This window comes from Rhipicephalus sanguineus, chromosome 10, assembly GCF_013339695.2.
Source record: "Rhipicephalus sanguineus isolate Rsan-2018 chromosome 10, BIME_Rsan_1.4, whole genome shotgun sequence".
NCBI classification, from domain to species: Eukaryota; Metazoa; Arthropoda; class Arachnida; order Ixodida; family Ixodidae; genus Rhipicephalus; species Rhipicephalus sanguineus.
The window spans coordinates 129,194,391-129,212,222 of record NC_051185.1 but is presented as its reverse complement, the minus strand read 5'-3'; the positions used below and the strand labels follow the sequence as shown (position 1 = coordinate 129,212,222).

Sequence of the window (17,832 nt, the reverse complement as noted above, 5' to 3'; positions counted from 1 at the left end):
TCTATTGCACAATGCAATGAAAAAAAAAAACGTGTTCTAGCTGCTTCTGGGAGGATTACACCAGGCTGGGCAGCGTTACATAAATTAAAGCTGTCGTGTTGACTCCTCGGCAGGCAACTGCACCCAATCTACACTACGTTTTCGTGCTCAAAACAACAAGGTTCTTTGTCCCACCCTTCTTCCCCGAGTCACCGCCACCGCAGGGCCATAGATCTGTCAATGCAAGGCACACCCGTTAACGAGCGAGCCACCGTCCTCGTGTCAGACGTGTGTACAGTAACGGTGTGTTGAATAAAGGGTGCTTTAAATAAAACTAATCAGTCTGTGTGTTGGTTATTCCCAGACTCCCGGATCGCTTCTCTAGCCTGATCACTCCAGTTGTGAGCCACACTCGGGGAAACGAGTGTCTCTATGGTCTGGCGCCTCACCACTATAGTAATGACAAAATCAACAACGGCGTTCGCCCTGTGATAAGAGTCGCTCCGCATCTTGCACTCAAAATGCACGAAAAACAGCTCCTGAGATATTAATGACTCACAAGTCGAGTTGGCCAGTCTACGGGCATGCGAGCGTAGCTGCATACTCGAAATGTTTCCCTAGATACGAACGCGCACATCTTATAAACACTAATCTACACTGTAAAAAATCTGTGTAAAAGTACAGACATCTTTACAGACAAAGTCTGTGGACACACAGAAAATTTCTGTTATTCGTCTTTAACAGAAATACGTACCTGAAAAAAACAGAAAATTTCTGTCTTTATAGCCGGCGCTTTACAGACGATTGATCACGTGCCTCTTAGTAATTGAAAAACAGCTATAAAAATACACTCCACCGAGTAATAAATTGCTTATATTTTAGGAAGCAAGCCAACTGTAGCAATTAATTTTGTCTCAAGTAATATGCGCATTCGTACATGTTGCGGTCCTTGCTTTCGGCGCGCTTCGATGCACAGATTCAAATTTCATGCTGCATAGGCCTATAGTTTCTTCTTTGTGGACTGGACCGACTGACGCTCCTCGTTGTTTGCTCGTCGACGGTCTGCTGCCATTGAACCACTGCGCTTTGTTACAGTTCGTCCATCAGGTGAGTGAAAGTTCCCTTGCTGCTTTATGTGATTACTGAACTCTATTCTCTATTACTGAAGTGATATTACTTGATAATGTTGTTGCTATAGCGCTCGATGACAGTGGCTCGCGTAGCCATGCACAGTTAGCAACGTTTTTTGAACGAATGGTTCTGGAAACGTTGATTGCTAGTGCACGTCGTATTTAGCTGTGCTGATGCGCTTAGCCGTGCGGCAGGAGGTGTAAGCAGAGCAGTGCTGCCATTCCAAATGTGCCAAGCGGCTGCCGCGGTCTGCGCAGTGTGCTTCGTTGTTACCGCGCAGAGCGTACTATCGTGCACACGATTGCGAGAGATTGCGTCGCACTGCAATATGTTTGACTGTTGTCTCCTCTGTGATCCGCTAGTTTAGGCGCACCAAAGCGGGTGCTCCGCTGATGTTGCGATCTAAGAATGTGTTCGTGTCATGTGGCGTTGGCGGAGCAGTCCCATTTATGCGGATCGTGTGCGTCCTTAGCTTGCTATGATGCGTGATTTCTTGTTCTGCTTTGCCAGCGTAATCGCCTCGTTATAAAGGGCCCTTTATAGTCCAGCGCAGCGTTCGCGTCAACCAGCAGAGGTTGGCGGCGCCAGGTTCGTTGGTTCGTCACGTTACGTTGACGCGAAAACCGAGCACTCATACTCCCACTTGCGCGCCCCGCCGGCCGCGCTACGTCGACTTGACGCATACGCAGTTGAGCACGCCCGGCGTCCCTTCGTAACGAAGAACGAAGAAACGCAGACACCGTGCAGTCAGGGTCTTTGGGTACACTGTTCTTTGGGTAACGTCGCCGGCGCGGATTGCAGCATGTCGCATCTCGCGCCGGCTGCAGCAGGGGCGCGGCGCGCCACGGACGCCGGACGCGCGGTCGCGCCGGCCTTTGTGCTGTATACGTTTGAATAGCGTAGCGTCGCTATGCCGAGCGTGCGCACGCGTCGACGTTACGTCGAACTATAGAGGGTCTTTGACACCGCAGCGCTAATGTGTCTGCCTTAGTGAATTGTATTGCTCGAGATTCTGTTCAATAATATAATCACTTAAAAAGTGACGCGACGCAGTGTCCCTTTTGAGCAACGCCTCAACCCGGTTCATGTTACCGCAACGATTCTGTGCCCTCTACATGAACAGCACTTATCGAAAAAATGCAGTCGAACACGCATATATCGAACCACACGAATTGTTGTGCCTGTGAAACAGAGGTAGAATTCCATGCAAATATCTTGGGTTTGTGCACGCAAATATAGTGCTCCTCTTCGCTGCACATCCGATATATCGAACGCGACGCCACGCCCAAGGCCTCAAAGTGCACTGCACCACACGTGCAGGAAATCCGCGCACGCGTAGCGTAGTGTGTGTAGCGCCTGTCTTTTGTTCCTCTCCTTTTTTCTGCTTCCTTTCCTTTCTTTTTTTGAACTTTGCGTTACTACAAGATATGTATGCGTGGCGACATATAAGTTATTTTCAGTGCCACAGTCTGATAGTGTCTTTCCTCACTTCTGGCTCACTGGCTTCTTCGTTGACTGGCCGACCCACACGCCTCTGCGCGCTTATTGGTTCGCGCCTTGGTTCGGGAGAGTTGGACATGACTCATCTGTTCACAGTGCAGCAGCGGCTCGGAAAAGATGTTGAGCCAGTTCGGCGTCGTCGGTAGACGCAACGGTGAAAGCAGTGTCGTTTGAGACGGCGTCACGGGGGCCTAAGGTTCTCGAACTTTCGACGCTATGCACAAGCGGCTTTGTTCGAAGCCCGCTGGCTGTTCTTGTACGCGTTTCTCCGGCGTTGGGGAAGGGTGGGTGCTTTGAAGAAGTGGCGGCCTTTGATGAATTCCCGTTCCGTTGAAGGTATCGGCGCCGTGATTTGACGCTGGATCTGCAATGTGGTGTAAGCGCTTACTTGTTCGAAACACGCTGGCTGTTCTTGCACGCGTTTCTCTGGCATGGGGGGAGGGTGGGTGCTTTAAAGAAGAGGCTTTCGATGAATTTGCACTCCGTCGTAAGTATCGGCGCTGTGATTTGACGCTGTATCTGGAATGTGGTGTAAGTGCTTACTCGTTCGAAATACGCTGGCTATTCTTGCACGCGTTTCTCTGGCATAGGGGGAGGGTGGGTGCTTTGAAGAGGAGGCGGCTTTTGATGAATTTGCGCTACGTCGTAGGTATCGGCGCTGTGACTTGACGCTGGATCTGGAATGTGGTGTAAGCGCTTACTTGTTCGAAACACGGTGGTTGTTCTCGCACGCGTTTAGCTGGCGTGGGGGTAGGGTGGGTGCTTTGAAGAAGTGGCGGCTTTTGATGAATTCGCGCTCCGTCGAAGGTATCGGCGCCGTGATTTGGCGCTGGATTTTGAGTGTGGTGTAAGCGCTTGCTTGTGACTACAGGGCATGTCTTTCTCGGCACTAAACTGGCTTTTTTTTATTCAGCACTACTTCCTTCTTGCGCATTTCACGTGTGCTGCCAGTTGAGCCCCGTCGACCTGTTCGGCTTTTTGCGCATCAAATAAATCATCTATCACCGTCGTGTGCCTGTCGACGTTGCTGCTTTTGGATGCGCCAGTCGGTAATCTCCCGTCTTTCTGCAAATTTAGATATTTGTCAGACACGTGCTATGTTTTTATTATGAGCACAATTTCGAATATCGAATTATTTATACATCGAACTATTTCACAATCTCCATCGAATTCGATATATCCGGGCTCGATTGTACACCGAAAATAGAGCGAACCATCGCAGGTGCAGACCAGCATTTTCAGAATGCGTCATTTCACTTCCACTTAGGGCAAGAGATTCGGTGGTAATACAGCCTGAAAATCACTTGTTGATTTTTTATCTTCTTTCTTGCATTGTGCTTTTTGATAAGCATCGTTCGGGCGCTCAAAGTGTTTGAGAGTACGCAGTGTTAAAATACGTGCAAACATCCAGCTTAACAAATTGTTTAAAAGGGTATGAGCTTGAGCTTGTTGGTTTGGCTTCATAACAGGGAACAGCGCGGGCAAACGGGACAAGAAAGTCCTATCAGCCTTTCTTGTCCCGTTTGCCAGCGCGGTTTCCTGTTATTAACAAATTCTATTTTACCTCGTGTCTACTTATTCGATCAATGCTCTTTTTTTTATTCAAGGATACCACCTGTGATGATGACATTGAGGAAATGCCAAGTTGGCATTTCATATTTGCTAAAGGTATGTTATTCTCCCCTTCTAAATATAGTAAATCTTGAACCCAAATTTTCAACTTCCAGGTGGTGGTTTCCTGACAGGGAAGTCCTTCACACCTTGCATTGACAACGTTCCTCTGATGCAAGCATGCAGTCCTAGAGAGGCGTTCAAGATATTATTCCTGGCACACTTTGCGTCAACTTTGCCCACCCAAAAGAGGCAAGTCTTATCCTGGAGTTCACTCATAGGTGAGATTGAAACTAAATCTTGGACACAATACTTTGGCCAATAATTTTAGCTTTCCGGTAACATTAAAAAAATGTGTGGTATATTGCTCACATAGAATACCTTTATTTATTGAGATGGCCTCATTTAGGTAACCTGAAAAGAAAGCGTTTTGAAACAAAAGTACTAAAACTAAACCATAATGCCTTCAATGAGAAGCTACCTATTTTATGGTATACTGCTCGCGAGTATCCACAAGCAAACTGGCTGTCAGTACTTAGACATTAGAAGGTCCAGATTCTAATTTTAGTGTTATAAAGGTTAGGAGTTTCATTTTAGATTTATGTGGCAATATTGTATTTAAAGTGATGGTAATTTAAGTTGAGATGGATGCATGTAGGAGCAAGTAGGTGCCTTTGTAGTTACACTGTATCTAAGAATATTTAGGTTCTTGTGCACTGCTAAACGAAATTGCCTCTTCTTTTTAGGTCAATTGCCAATGTCAGTCCCGGAAAGGGCACAACGACTGACCATACACGTGGGAAACAGCACAACCTGAACCCGAAAGTGCCGTCATTGAGTAGCTCCCTGAAGGACTTGACGTTCAAACATATGTGCCGGCCAACTCGAACAATATCCCCGAGAGATTCCTGAATCTGGACCCCTTGTGATACTGGGGGCATAGTGAACGAAACGGGAATTGTACAACTAACAGACAAAAAAGCCAAGGCAAGTACAGGGGATGTTATTTGTAGTCATTACGAAGTAAATGTGAAGAAAGCAAAGTGGATGAAAAGATAACATCGCGCTGGCAGGGACCGAACCTGCGACCTTCAAATAACGCATAGTGGCCGCTTGTGATAGTGTGGGCATCTCTCGTATTTCAAGATGCACATGTTGGCAACTGCCTGAACTTTTATGTTCCATGTCAATAAACTTGTTCGCATTTCACTCTATGGTGTACTGAATTAACGAATTTGTGAGAGAGGATGCGTGCTATAAAGGGGACAATGCAGATGCAAAAAATCGTGGTGCTTTCTGTCTGAGATTTTCTGTTATTGCATCACATACATTTAATATTGCATAACCTTCAAATTGCCTAATTTTCGTCAAGTGACGTTGCTGCCATGAGAAAGAATAAAATTTCAGAATTTCTTGTTACTTAAAGCAGAGAGCCCTTTTTAATTACGGAAACTTCATGTACTGAACGAATGAAAAAAAAAATACTTGTCCAATCACAGGATTTCTGTACTAAAAAACCAAGAGTAGTAAAATTACAGAAATTCGCTGTTAGTGCGAAGCGAAAATCTATGTCAAGGTGCAGAAGTTTTCTGTTACTGCCAACAGAAAAGACATTCGAAATTACAGAAATTTACTGTTGCTGAGAACAAAAAAATACATGTAATATTACAGACATTTTCTGTTACTGAAAACGGAAAAAACGATGGAAATTACAGAAATTTTCTGTTAGCAGGAACAGAAAAGACATGTAAAATTACAAAAACATAAAAACAGAAAACAGAAAGAGAACAGAAATTTTCTGGCAGGCCAGCTGCCAGACAATTTCTGTTTTTTTGAAGAAAAATTTTTTACAGTGTAGGCAGTTTACCGTTGCTTTCCTTACACGGTGCCCAAGAACGTCTTTCACTCACTATAATGGCGGAAACTTATATTAGGCGTTTCTTGAAATCTCGTGTAGCGTACCGATGGAGCAAAATTGGAGACGTCTTGTACTGTGCAATTTCTGTGCACGCCAATGCACTCCAGCTTGTTTAAATTACCCGGAGCCTTCAACGATGGCGTCTCATATAGCCTGGGTCGCTTCGGGAAGTTAAACCCCACAAAACAACAAAAACAAAGCCACACAACGTACACATGCAATTATACATATACGTATGCAGTGATGCTACCGAGGACTTCTGATTTGGAGCAATTTTTGGAGCAGCAAAATTTCCGTTTTGGAGCACTTTGGAGCAGCAAATATTTCATCTTGGAGCACTTTGGAGCAGATAATTTTGCATCTGGGAGCACTCTGGAGCAGCAAATTTTACATCCTGGAGTGCACTACAGAAGCATATTGCATTAACATTCAAGCCCCTGAATATTATTATGGGGCTCTTATGAAGGCTAGAAATATTTCGATTCATTGCAGATATCATGGAAAAAATCATCTCAGGAGAACTCCATACTTCACTCGCTAATGAAAAAATAAGAGCTCATGCAATTGAGTGTTCTGGATTAACCTCTTCGGCGATTATTTTCGACACTAACAAATAAACAGAAATCCGGATCAATAAAATTGTATTTTATGAAATAACACTCTAAATACACCTACGTGGCTATCAGCAGACGTGGTAGACAAACGCCGTGATGTACAGCAGTGCCTCAATGCCAAAGAGCCACACTGTCCCTAATGCATTCCCCTAAGAAAACTCCAAGGCGAAAGCCAGGTTCTTTTTCTTCTCGATTGACAGGTAGATCCTCCCCTTCCCTCTCTGCAAGCTTTGTGCACTTCACCTGCTTTTGCGCTAGCTCCATGATCGGCGCACCGATCACGGAAGCAGTGTAAAGCGACGATGTCCTGTGATGACGTCATCAAGCGACATCACGATATATGAGGCAATGATGACGTCACAAGTTTTGACGATCTATGACGTGATGATAACGCCATCACATGATTATTTTTTGCATCAATCGATTGACGCCGCCGACGGTCAATTTTCGTGTTTGATAAAGCATCTAAGGCTTTCGCATTCATATTGCGTATTGAACGTTAACAGCTTGGCGGTTGACAGCCTGGCCTTACATACCAAACTGTCCTCCACCATGTCACATCTGTGACATGTGCGATATAGCTTCGCTTATCATCCACTTCACAGAGTAAAATGGCTCCTCAATTTATTTTTAATTTTTATTGATAGCAAATATATGGACACTCTCGGCGGAATTTTGCCGTCGCCGTTGCCGTAATTTTTCGTATAAAGTCCAAATTATTAACATCACCACGCGCATTCTAGCCGCGGGTAAAAGCTCGCGAGCGCTGGCGACGAATACGGCTGAAGCGGAGATAAAACTAGCTGGCCGTCTGTCTCCGTCGCACGGAGAGCGCATGAGATAACATTTTCCCGCGTGCGGGCCTGCCGTTGATTGCTCATCAAACAGAGAGGAAACGCCCCGCCCGTCTTTCGTAAAGAGCACGAAGGGGCGCCAGGGGAGCGGGGGGGGGGGGGGGGAGGGGAATGCATCGTTTGAAGGGCGCAGTAGCTTGCACGCGCGCTATCTCGAGGCATCAGGAGACGGTTCGTAAACTTGCTGTGGTCTAAACGCTTACATCGCGTTTAGAAAACTCAGAGCACGAAAACGCTTCGGTTCCTGGGGCGGCCATATTCCCTTAAACCAGCGTTTTGTTGAATTACGCGAGATCGGATCCAAAAGAGTTAGCTGCTAGCCTTACTTCGTTGAACAATACAATTTGTTGGTATCGCATTCATTGTTTCGGCCTTAAGCGAAACTGAGTTTTTTTAACCGTCAGCTATTGACCCTCGAAAGCGAGGGGCGGACCTGTAACATGGCGTAGCCGCTTCACTGTGGGCCGTCAGTGACAGGCCCGCTACTGACAGCTGCGCATTTGCAGCTGCTCCTACCAGGAGATATGCTTTAATAATGAGATTACATTTTTAAAAAAGGAAGCAAAAATTCGAATTCGAACCCTAGCACGTGAGCTCGAAAGGGCAGGGCCCTTTAGGGGGTATTTACAACAGAGTGATTACGAACTCGGATGTGCTGGTAGAAGGAATTACGAAAAAGCTCTTCTGGATGAAGATCCATGGATAAAGTATATCTGAGGAAAAGTGTCAACGCGTTCCTCGCGTGCTCTTCCATAAACGCGAAGCAAGAAAAATTCGATATCGTTCCATATATCTACTGCTAGCGATCCCAGAATTCATTCCGCGATGTACAGAAACAGAAGTGACAGACATTTTAGCGGCACGCATGTAGGTATTACTGAACATTGCTTTCCTTGCGTGCCGTGGGATGCTTAAAACGAGCTATCAGCAGCGTTTCTGGAACAGACGACGTCCACCGATGAATCGCTGTCGCACTTTCTCGCTACCGATAGGCCTAGACGTCACAAGCCTCTACGGAGAGCGCGTTTTGCTGTCAAGCCGACTTGCAGAACAGAAGCTGCGTCGGCACTATGCATGACATTGTGGCTTACTCGGGACGCACGCGCGAGCGCTACTTATTCAGCGGAATAATTCTCGGTCCATGGTTGCGACTTTGTCAGCCCCAAGATCAAGCTGCACAAGTTCTGACGCGCAGGCGGTGCGATTGCCAATGATAGACGCCCCCAAACCCCAGACTTTGGCGCAGTTTGGCGCAATTTTCGTCGATATTATCAGGATGGCGCAGTAAATTCCATTTGGCGCAGTTGGCGCAGGAGTGGAATCACTGCGTATGTGAGCCGGGCCTAATACGGGCCTGGCTCAGGCCCGAGCCCGACCCGAGCCCGAAGATCATGGGCCCGAGCCCGATCCAACAACCCCTTACCCGGCCCGGCCCGGCCCGGGCCCGTGCAGTGCTCTAAGCAGATGTACGCTAGCGCCCCCTACTGTTTGCTCTGGCGAGGGCGCTTGTGTTCCATTGGTAGATTTCCTTCGGATGCTCTCCACGGAGTGGAGTGCTCCGGCGTAGAGTTCGTCGGCTACTCCGAATCCGCCAGTGGAATTCACCATTAGTTATGGATTGTAAGGAGTGGGGTTCGGCGGGTCTCGTAAGGTAGCTGGCTCCCGCCTTTCGTCCCCATAACTATAACTGATGATTTCCAGTGAGGAGGCGCGTTCTTTCAAAGAGGAACGTAGGTTTATTTACATGATTACAAGTGAGAGGGAATACGAATCAACTCACTCGACTGAACTCCTCAGCTAATACAAAAGTCTTCGGCTTTTAAAGCCCCGTGTCTGTCAACACCGAGGGCCCTGAAACCGGTGTCCGCAGCTCCCGCCAATCTCGTGACTTGCCGTCCCGGCGTCCGGCCTCCAGAAAGGAGGAGAAGAGTCGCACAATACGCTTGTAGGATGAGAAGTCCAATCAGGGAACGCCAGTGCACCACACAATGATGATCACACACCACGCCACGACGACTCCACTGCTGAAATGTCAGTGAAGAGGTCAAGTCCGGAGGGTTGGGGTGAAAGGTAGATGGCCTCTACTGCTGCTGCCAGGAATATTCGTAAGAGCTGATGGCTGCCAACAGATGGAAGCCTCACCCGGTTCGATGAGAGCGGCTACAGCGGCGCTGTCCCACGCCGACAAACATCGCACAACAATCCGTGATGCGCAGCGCCTATAGGGGCGCCACTGAAAGCCGCTTAGCGGCGGCCGTTGGAACCGCTCGCGGGTCGCGTAGCAGACGCCTCATTTGCGCGCGTGCGATTCGCCGGTTGTGCGCGTCCCAGATAATTACTTTTGCGGCAACAGTGTGCGCAAAGGAGCCGCACTTTATTATTGTGGACATGTGTCTGATGTCACAGCTGTGTGGGACGACAGTGTCCCCATACGCGACAAGTGTTTGTCACAGACAATCGACAACAAGCTTCTCCTACGAAGTGGAGCTCATCGTAAGTACACCGCTTTCTTTATAACGTCCCGATCACTAACGCCTGCATGCGTTGACGCGTGAACCAATGTTTTTTTCTCGACACAGAAGCTTCGTTTACGTGCCATGTGCTGATATAGTAGATTTTGAGGGAGCGCTGTCGCACCGGCGTATAGATTTCACAGGGTCGGCCACGTGAAGGGTCAGCGTTGGTAAAACTTTGAAACCAGCGCGATAAACTTGTGCAAAAATAAACGATAAGCTTGTCATCATCGGTGCAGAAGCGCACAGCGAACATTCTGCACCGATGATCGCATTCCAGTGCCATCAATAGGTAGAATGCAGCCGATTTCGTACAGCGCACGTGTGATTCCACGGCGCTTTTTTAAAGGAGCCGTCACCTGCCCTACATTCTATCGCATTGCGCTTCGCGCCAATCGTTTTTCAAGTGAGCCAAGGTATCGCGTCTTATCAGTAATAACAACCTCATGTGAATTGTAGTGTCTACAATGCAGGCGAGGCGACCAAGTGTAAACGTAGTAGCGTTCGCTGAAAACGTAGCGACAAGAAGGAAGAAATAAAAACACGGTAATCGTTCTAACACTGCCGTAAACAAAGCGCGATTGCTTAGCTTCTACGTCGTACAGCCGCAATCCACCGCCGCCGTCGCTTTCGCACATGAAATAGCACCGGAAACCTGTAGATGTGTGTTCCTAGCGATTTTTTGTGTGTGTTTGAGCAGCCGACAACGCAGCAGGTATTTTTCGACATCGCTGAGGCCCGCCAGAATCGTTAAATCACGATGAAAAACACATCCATCCGTGCACTCGCGTATAGACGCTCGCGGGAACACTGCTCGCCGGGCCCCGCGAGCGCTTCCGAGCCATGGCGGCAGATGGCGTCGTCGGCGCTTTGCGCATCGCCTATAGAGAGGTGTCGAATTCGGAGGACAGGGAGACAGTACACACTAGCACGTGCTATCCAACCATCTAGGTCTTTATCGCACACGATGACAATTGACAACGTTGCAGTTTCTGATCCAGAGACAATCGCTTCTGCCTTCAATGCCTACTCCCACTCAGTCTTTACGACTGACAACTCGGACATCCCTGCTTTTCATTCAGAATCTCACCCCGGAACCGACGATGTGTCAGTGTCACTTGAAGGCGCACTCAATCTCATTTTAAATTTAGACACCAAGAAATCATGCGGTCCCGACCAACGTTTATAGAACCAGGTCAGTTGCAAAACTAAGCCATGTTGCGCGGCGCCGCCGCCATCAGCGACAGATGTGGCGCTGCTGTCGCATCAGGATTCACTCGCTCCTCTCTCTTCAGCCGGCGTTGCGGCGCGTCAGTATCCGTGGAGGCTGCTTAATTCTGCGTGAGCAGTTTTGCGCTTTCTATTGTGCTTCGGATGTGCTGCGTGTCTTCACCATGCCGACTGTGTTCCCGGCTGTACGAGCGGTTACAGGAATTCTGTGGGAAAATTGTAGCGCAAAACAACACAAGGACCGACAAAGAACACGGGACGTATTCTTTGTCGGTCCTTGCACGGCCGCTGGATGAAAAAACTTTTTATCCAGCGGCCGTGGTCCTTGTGTTGTACTGCGCTACAATTTTCCCACAGAAGTCATGAACCAACTAGCCCAAGAAAACGTTTTGCTAGGTTACAGGAAATCCGAGACACAACGACATTCCTTTTGGGCGTATAGGGTTCTTCAATGAAGGGAGTCGGGAAGGGAGGTGGGGGGGGGGGGTGTTGTTTCTTCATTGTTTCGGCCTCTTCAGCTGGCTACGTGCTGCTCGCAACACTTCCTCCTGCTGGAGAATGTGCCCGTAAAAGTTGTCGCGCTGCGCACAGAAGTACAGTCAAAGTAACCAAAGCCCTTGGCAGCCACCGCTGTACCACTGCAACATTGCTTCGTGCGTGGTATTCGTGAGATCTTCGTGTCCTGGAGCGTGACGCGCGGTGTCGAGTGTGCGTTGGATCACAAAAATCTCTAACTGGACGGTCCGGAATAAATCCTGGACATATAGCTGTCCCGACAGGGACGGCTCGGGACGCTGTATGAAAAGTCGCGACAGTCCCACGAAATTCGAGAAAGTTCGTAACCTGTTTGTGCCCCGCGTGACCCTGACCAGCGAGCGGCGTGGAATCGCGCCATTTCTCGATCGTGAGGACAAGAAAGTGTCTGATATATTGTATGTGATATGCACTTTCATGAGGAAGATATCCTGAAGACTTTCGCTCACATGGTCAATGGTAAGAATTAAGGCTGCAATCGCCAGCGGAAAAGAGCATCGTCGAAGGATGCGCCCCAAAGATATTCTCGAACTTGCCTTGATTTGAGTGATCCTAAAAATTGTGCGGTAAATAATTTTTACAATTAATTAGAGCTGTTTTGATAAGGTTTAATGCCTGAGACTGCAAATAAGTTGTGCCGTTTGTGTGCATCACACCATACATGCAATATCTGAAAAACTGTTTCTCTGCGTTGCGTGCGTAAAATAAATACAATTTTTCTTTATGTAGCAGGACTGAAATTGTGGCGTGCAGTACATGCACACACGGCGATTTTACCACTCAATAACTGCAAGTAACGACAGCCGCGATGCATAGTGAAAACTCTTCACTTCAAAAAAGTTAAAGAATTATCGCAAAGAGTCTGAGTCTGAGTCTGAGTCTTTATTTCAGACATGCATACAAAAAAATATATATATACATGGCTGAGGAGGAGGGAAAAAAAGCCGCACAGTCGCGGCTTGACATTGCTCCCTTCCCCCCGTATACATCGGCACTGCGGTATGCACGAAACAGAAATAGCACAGGATAACATTGTAGCATAACAAACAAGAACTCCAAAGCAGAAAAAAAGAACACGGTGCACAATAAAATGGGTGACACTACAAACACATTATATCTCCAGATATATTCAAATAAAGTTGCGTACACAAAATGTAATTAAGGTGCACACATTAAAAATCAAAAATCACAAATCATCATCAAAAATGTACACATTAACGAAATAAGTTTCGAAGAGAGTTAAAGGAAAGTTCGCGTATCGAGGTGTGAGTAAAGCCAAACTTGTTAAGCAAGGAAGGTAATGTATAGCTTAGGGTTTGAAAGCCGTAATTAGTACGTGGGTGAGGCACAGACCAGTACTCGTGGTGTCTTGTAAGGTAGCAAAGAATGTTGGTGTGGAGGTTAGCGACTTCACATAAGAACAATATGCCGCGTTCAATCTGTGATTTGTAGAGCTGTAAAAGACGATGATGGTACATGTTGGTAAAGTGCATGATATGGTAGGTGGTAAACAGTGGTTCAGAGTGCGTTCTGTAAGGCACGCCAGCAATCGCTCTAAGCGCATTTTTCTGCATAGAGACTAGTTTACTAATATTTGTTTTTGTTGAGCTTCCCCATACCAATACGCAATATTTTAACTGTGATTCAAACAGGGCGTGGTACAACGTAAGCTTTGCCTTTTCTGGCAATAGATGCTGGAATTTTCTCAAAACGCCAACTACACGTGCAAGCTTACTTTGAAGATGTTCTATGTGACTATCCCAGAGCATGAATTCATTAAAGTAGACTCCAAGCGTTCTAACTGTGTCAGTAATTTCTATGGCATTTCCTCCTAAGGTAAGTGTGGCTCTGACAGAAATAACTTGATTTTTTGCTCTGAAAAATGTTGCTTTAGTTTTATTGGAATTAATAAGAAGGGAATTTTTAAGAGACCAAGTATGTAACTTATTTAGGACGATATTGGCCCGATTGACTAAATCATCTGCATTTGAACCCGATAAGAATAAGCTCGTGTCATCTGCGTATATAATATATTGAACACTAGTGTCTATTTCTATCAAATCATTAATATAAATAATGAACAGCAAAGGACCAAGCAGGCTACCCTGAGGAACACCATGTTCTACTTTATTACAGGACGAGTCGTGGTTGTCGATAGCCACATACTGAGTACGATTACGCAAATAACTCGATATTAAATCCAAAGAAATACCTCTGACACCATAAGCTGGAAGTTTTAAAAGAAGGGTTTTATGATTAATTCTATCGAACGCTTTTGAAAAATCTATAAATATTCCTAAAGTCAATAGTTTCATTTCTATATTATGAAGAATAAGTTCTTTTTGTGTGAGCAACGCAACTTCCGTAGATGATCTTTCCCTGAAACCAAACTGTGTATTGGTTATCAGCCCGTATTTTTCGAAAAATTTTGAAATACGCACATAAATAACTCGCTCTAATCCCTTGGAAAAAATTGGTAGAATGGATATGGGCCTATAATTACCGAGGGTTTCTTTAGCACCTCCCTTATGGAGAATAATCACTTTCGCCTTTTTCATTTCTGATGGAAATATACCAGTGCTGAGGGACAAGTTATAAATATGAGTTAGGAAGGGGCAAATGACATCAAGTACATGTAGCACGGGTCTCATTGTCAGACCAAAAGCATCCGCGCATTTACTGATTTTCATACGTCTGAAAGCGGCTAATACTTCATCGCTATCACACTCGATAAGTGCCATGGTGTCCTGTGCTCGGTTTCTTACGTAATCGAGAGTGCTAGGGTCATGCTCACTTTGAACAAGGGATGCAAAGTAGTCATTGAACTTGTCACTTAAATCTTTCCCAACATAGTTGATACCATCAATTGTAAGAGAAGCAGGTGAGCACGTTCGTTCAGATTTTAGCAACATGTTTAATCTATTCCAGAGAACCTTTTGATCACTAATGCCTGAAAATAAGCGAATGTGATACTCTTTTTTAGATTTTCTTATTGTGCCATTCAAATTATTGCGAAATTTTTTAAAAGCTACGAGATCGGGGTGTTCGCGACTCTGTAAAAACTTCTGATATAAGTTGTTTTTCTTGGAAATCATTTTAAGGATGCGAGACGTCATCCAAGGCTTACGGGCCTTCTTCGGTTTTTTCGCAACCCTGTATGGGAATGCCTTGCTGTAAAACATTGTGAAGTGTTTTAAAAAAAAGTTAAATGCCTCGTCTGCAGTCGTGTGTCTGTACAGTGGCGTCCAATCAAAATTTAATATCATGCAACGAAATTCTTCTAATGAGCTGGCGTTAATATTTTGTGTCCGAAATAATGGGTCGTGAGTAATTTTGTTAGAAACCAATGAGACGTTGCTCAACAGAAATACGGGGAGGTGATCACTCAATGCTCTGTTAATAACCCCTGCAGAAACACATTCAGTAGATTCATTAGTGATTATCAAGTCAAGTGCAGTTGCAGACGACGAGGTAACACGGGTTGGTACAGTGATAACATTTCGGAGAAGATAAGACTCAATCAGAAGCAACAACTGTGTGCGTCCTGGAGAATTCTCAAGAATATTAATATTCAGATCACCACCAAGGAAAATAGTATATTGGCACTGACACGCAAATTCAAAAACACTTTCAATGTAAGCAAAGAAATCTTCAATGCGACCACACGGGGGGCGATAGACAACAACGAAAAGTAGTTTTCCAGAAAGCACAGATAGAACTTCATAATCAGGTGTAACAGCGCATAAATGTTCAATCCTATCCGAGTACATGTGCTTTAGCAACAGCAAACATGTACCTCCACCACGTTTACCAACGCGATGCAAATAAAAAGAATCATAGTTTTCAAGAGCGAAAGAGTCATTCTCTAACATCCAAGTTTCGGTCAAAAAGACGGAGCACCAGAAAAAAGGATTACACAAACAACCGCGCTGACTTGCAACAAAGATTTATTCGTTAACACCGCGCAATACTTGGACTGTCCAAAACGAAAAGACAGAAGTACCAACACGCCGAAGCATCCACTATATCTATCTATCTATCTATCTATCTATCTATCTATCTATCTATCTATCTATCTATCTATCTATCTATCTATCTATCTATCTATCTATCTATCTATCTATCTATCTATCTATCTATCTATCTATCTATCTATCTATCTATCTATCTATCTATCTATCTATCTATCTATCTATCTATCTATCTATCTATCTATCTATCTATCTATCTATCTATCCTATCTATCTATCTATCTATCTATCTATCTATCTATCTATCTATCTATCTATCTATCTATCTATCTATCTATCTATCTATCTATCTATCTATCTATCTATCTATCTATCTATCTATCTATCTATCTATCTATCTATCTATCTATCTATCTATCTATCTATCTATCTATCTATCTATCTATCTATCTATCTATCTATCTATCTATCTATCTATCTATCTATCTATCTATCTATCTATCTATCTATCTATCTATCTATCTATCTATCTATCTATCTATCTATCTATCTATCTATCTATCTATCTATCTATCTATCTATCTATCTATCTATCTATCTATCTATCTATCTATCTATCTATCTATCTATCTATCTATCTATCTATCTATCTATCTATCTATCTATCTATCTAGCCGCCTACGACTTTGTGCTCTCCTGGTCCCTTGGTTAATCGAATGTACACCAAAGTTGGTATGGTGTAACATGACTGTATGACGAACATAAATGACAAGTCATAACATGAAAATCATGACACGCATGTCATGTACACCATGATTTACATGCCACGCTCATGGTGCGCTGGCGGCCGTTTCGCTAGCTTGATATACAACAAAGTTGGTATCTTGCGACGTGACTGTGTAACGAACATAAATAACACGAGTTAACGTGAAAATCATGACACGCATGTCATGTACAGCATGACTTACGTGCCACGCTCATGGGGCGCTGGCGGCCGTTTCGCTAGCTTGATCTACCCCGAAATTGGTATTGCGCGACGTGACTGTGTGACGAACATATATAACACGAGTTAACACGAAAATCATGACACGCATGTCATGTACAGCATGACTTACGTGCCACACTCATGGGGCGCTGGCGGCCGTTTCGCTAGCTTGATCTACCCCGAAAATGGTATTGCGCGTCATGACTGTGTGACGAACATAAATAACACGAGTTAACACGAAAATCATGACACGCATGTCATGTACAGCATGACTTACGGGCCACACTCATGGGGCGCTGGCGGCCGTTTCGCTAGCTTGATCTACCCCGAAAATGTTATTGCGCGTCATGACTGTGTGACGAACATAAATAACACGAGTTAACACGAAAATCATGACACGCATGTCATGTACAGCATGACTTACGTGCCACACTCATGGGGCGCTGGCGGCCGTTTCGCTAGCTTGATCTACCCCTAAATTGGTATTGCGCGTAATGACTGTGTGACGAACATAAAAACACGAGTTAACATGAATATCATGACACGCATGTCATCTACAGCATGACTTACGTGCCACGCTCATGGGGCGCTGGTGGTCGTTTCGCTAGCCTGATCTACCCCGAAATTGGTATTGCGCGACGTGACTGTGTGACGAACATATATAACACGAGTTAACACGAAAATCATGACACGCATGTCATGTACAGCATGACTTACGTGCCACACTCATGGGGCGCTGGCGGCCGTTTCGCTAGCTTGATCTACCCCGAAAATGGTATTGCGCGACGTGACTGTGTGACGAACATAAACACACGAGTTAACATGAAAATCATGCCTTAGCAGAGACTTTGTCTGGGCAAGTTGGTGCCCAGACAAAGTCTCTGCTAGTCCTGTGGTTTTTGTGTCTTTTGTGTCTTCAGTCCCGTCCCTTGTGCTGTTATACTTTTGCAATGAAAATCATGTCACGCATGTCATGTACAGCATGACACGTG

The 17,832-nt window shown here is 45.4% G+C and overlaps 3 protein-coding genes across 5 annotated transcripts in view; 1 reads left to right on the top strand and 2 right to left on the bottom strand.

The window, feature by feature from the left end:
* The window catches only part of LOC125760311 (uncharacterized), a 336,735-nt gene that overhangs the window by 118,672 nt on the left and 200,231 nt on the right, over positions 1–17,832 (bottom strand). The gene's annotated exons all lie outside the window — the stretch shown is intronic.
* Positions 1–17,832, bottom strand: part of LOC119372446 (TBC1 domain family member 25) — a 225,035-nt gene that overhangs the window by 40,915 nt on the left and 166,288 nt on the right. The window lies entirely within an intron of this gene.
* On the top strand, positions 750–5,430 carry LOC125760330 (uncharacterized). 3 transcript variants are annotated; one of them, XM_049420252.1, is made up of 4 exons: positions 750–1,086; positions 4,218–4,278; positions 4,338–4,502; positions 4,968–5,430. In XM_049420252.1, the coding sequence occupies exons 1-4, from the start codon at positions 967–969 to the stop codon at positions 5,036–5,038; spliced, it is 417 nt and encodes a 138-aa protein (XP_049276209.1). In that variant the 5' UTR covers positions 750–966; the 3' UTR covers positions 5,039–5,430. The 3 variants fall into 3 exon arrangements, 2 of the variants coding, with proteins under 2 accessions (XP_049276209.1, XP_049276208.1); XM_049420251.1 differs by having other exon boundaries at positions 752–1,086; positions 4,338–4,473; XR_007417872.1 differs by lacking the exons at positions 750–1,086; positions 4,218–4,278 and adding an exon at positions 2,824–2,894.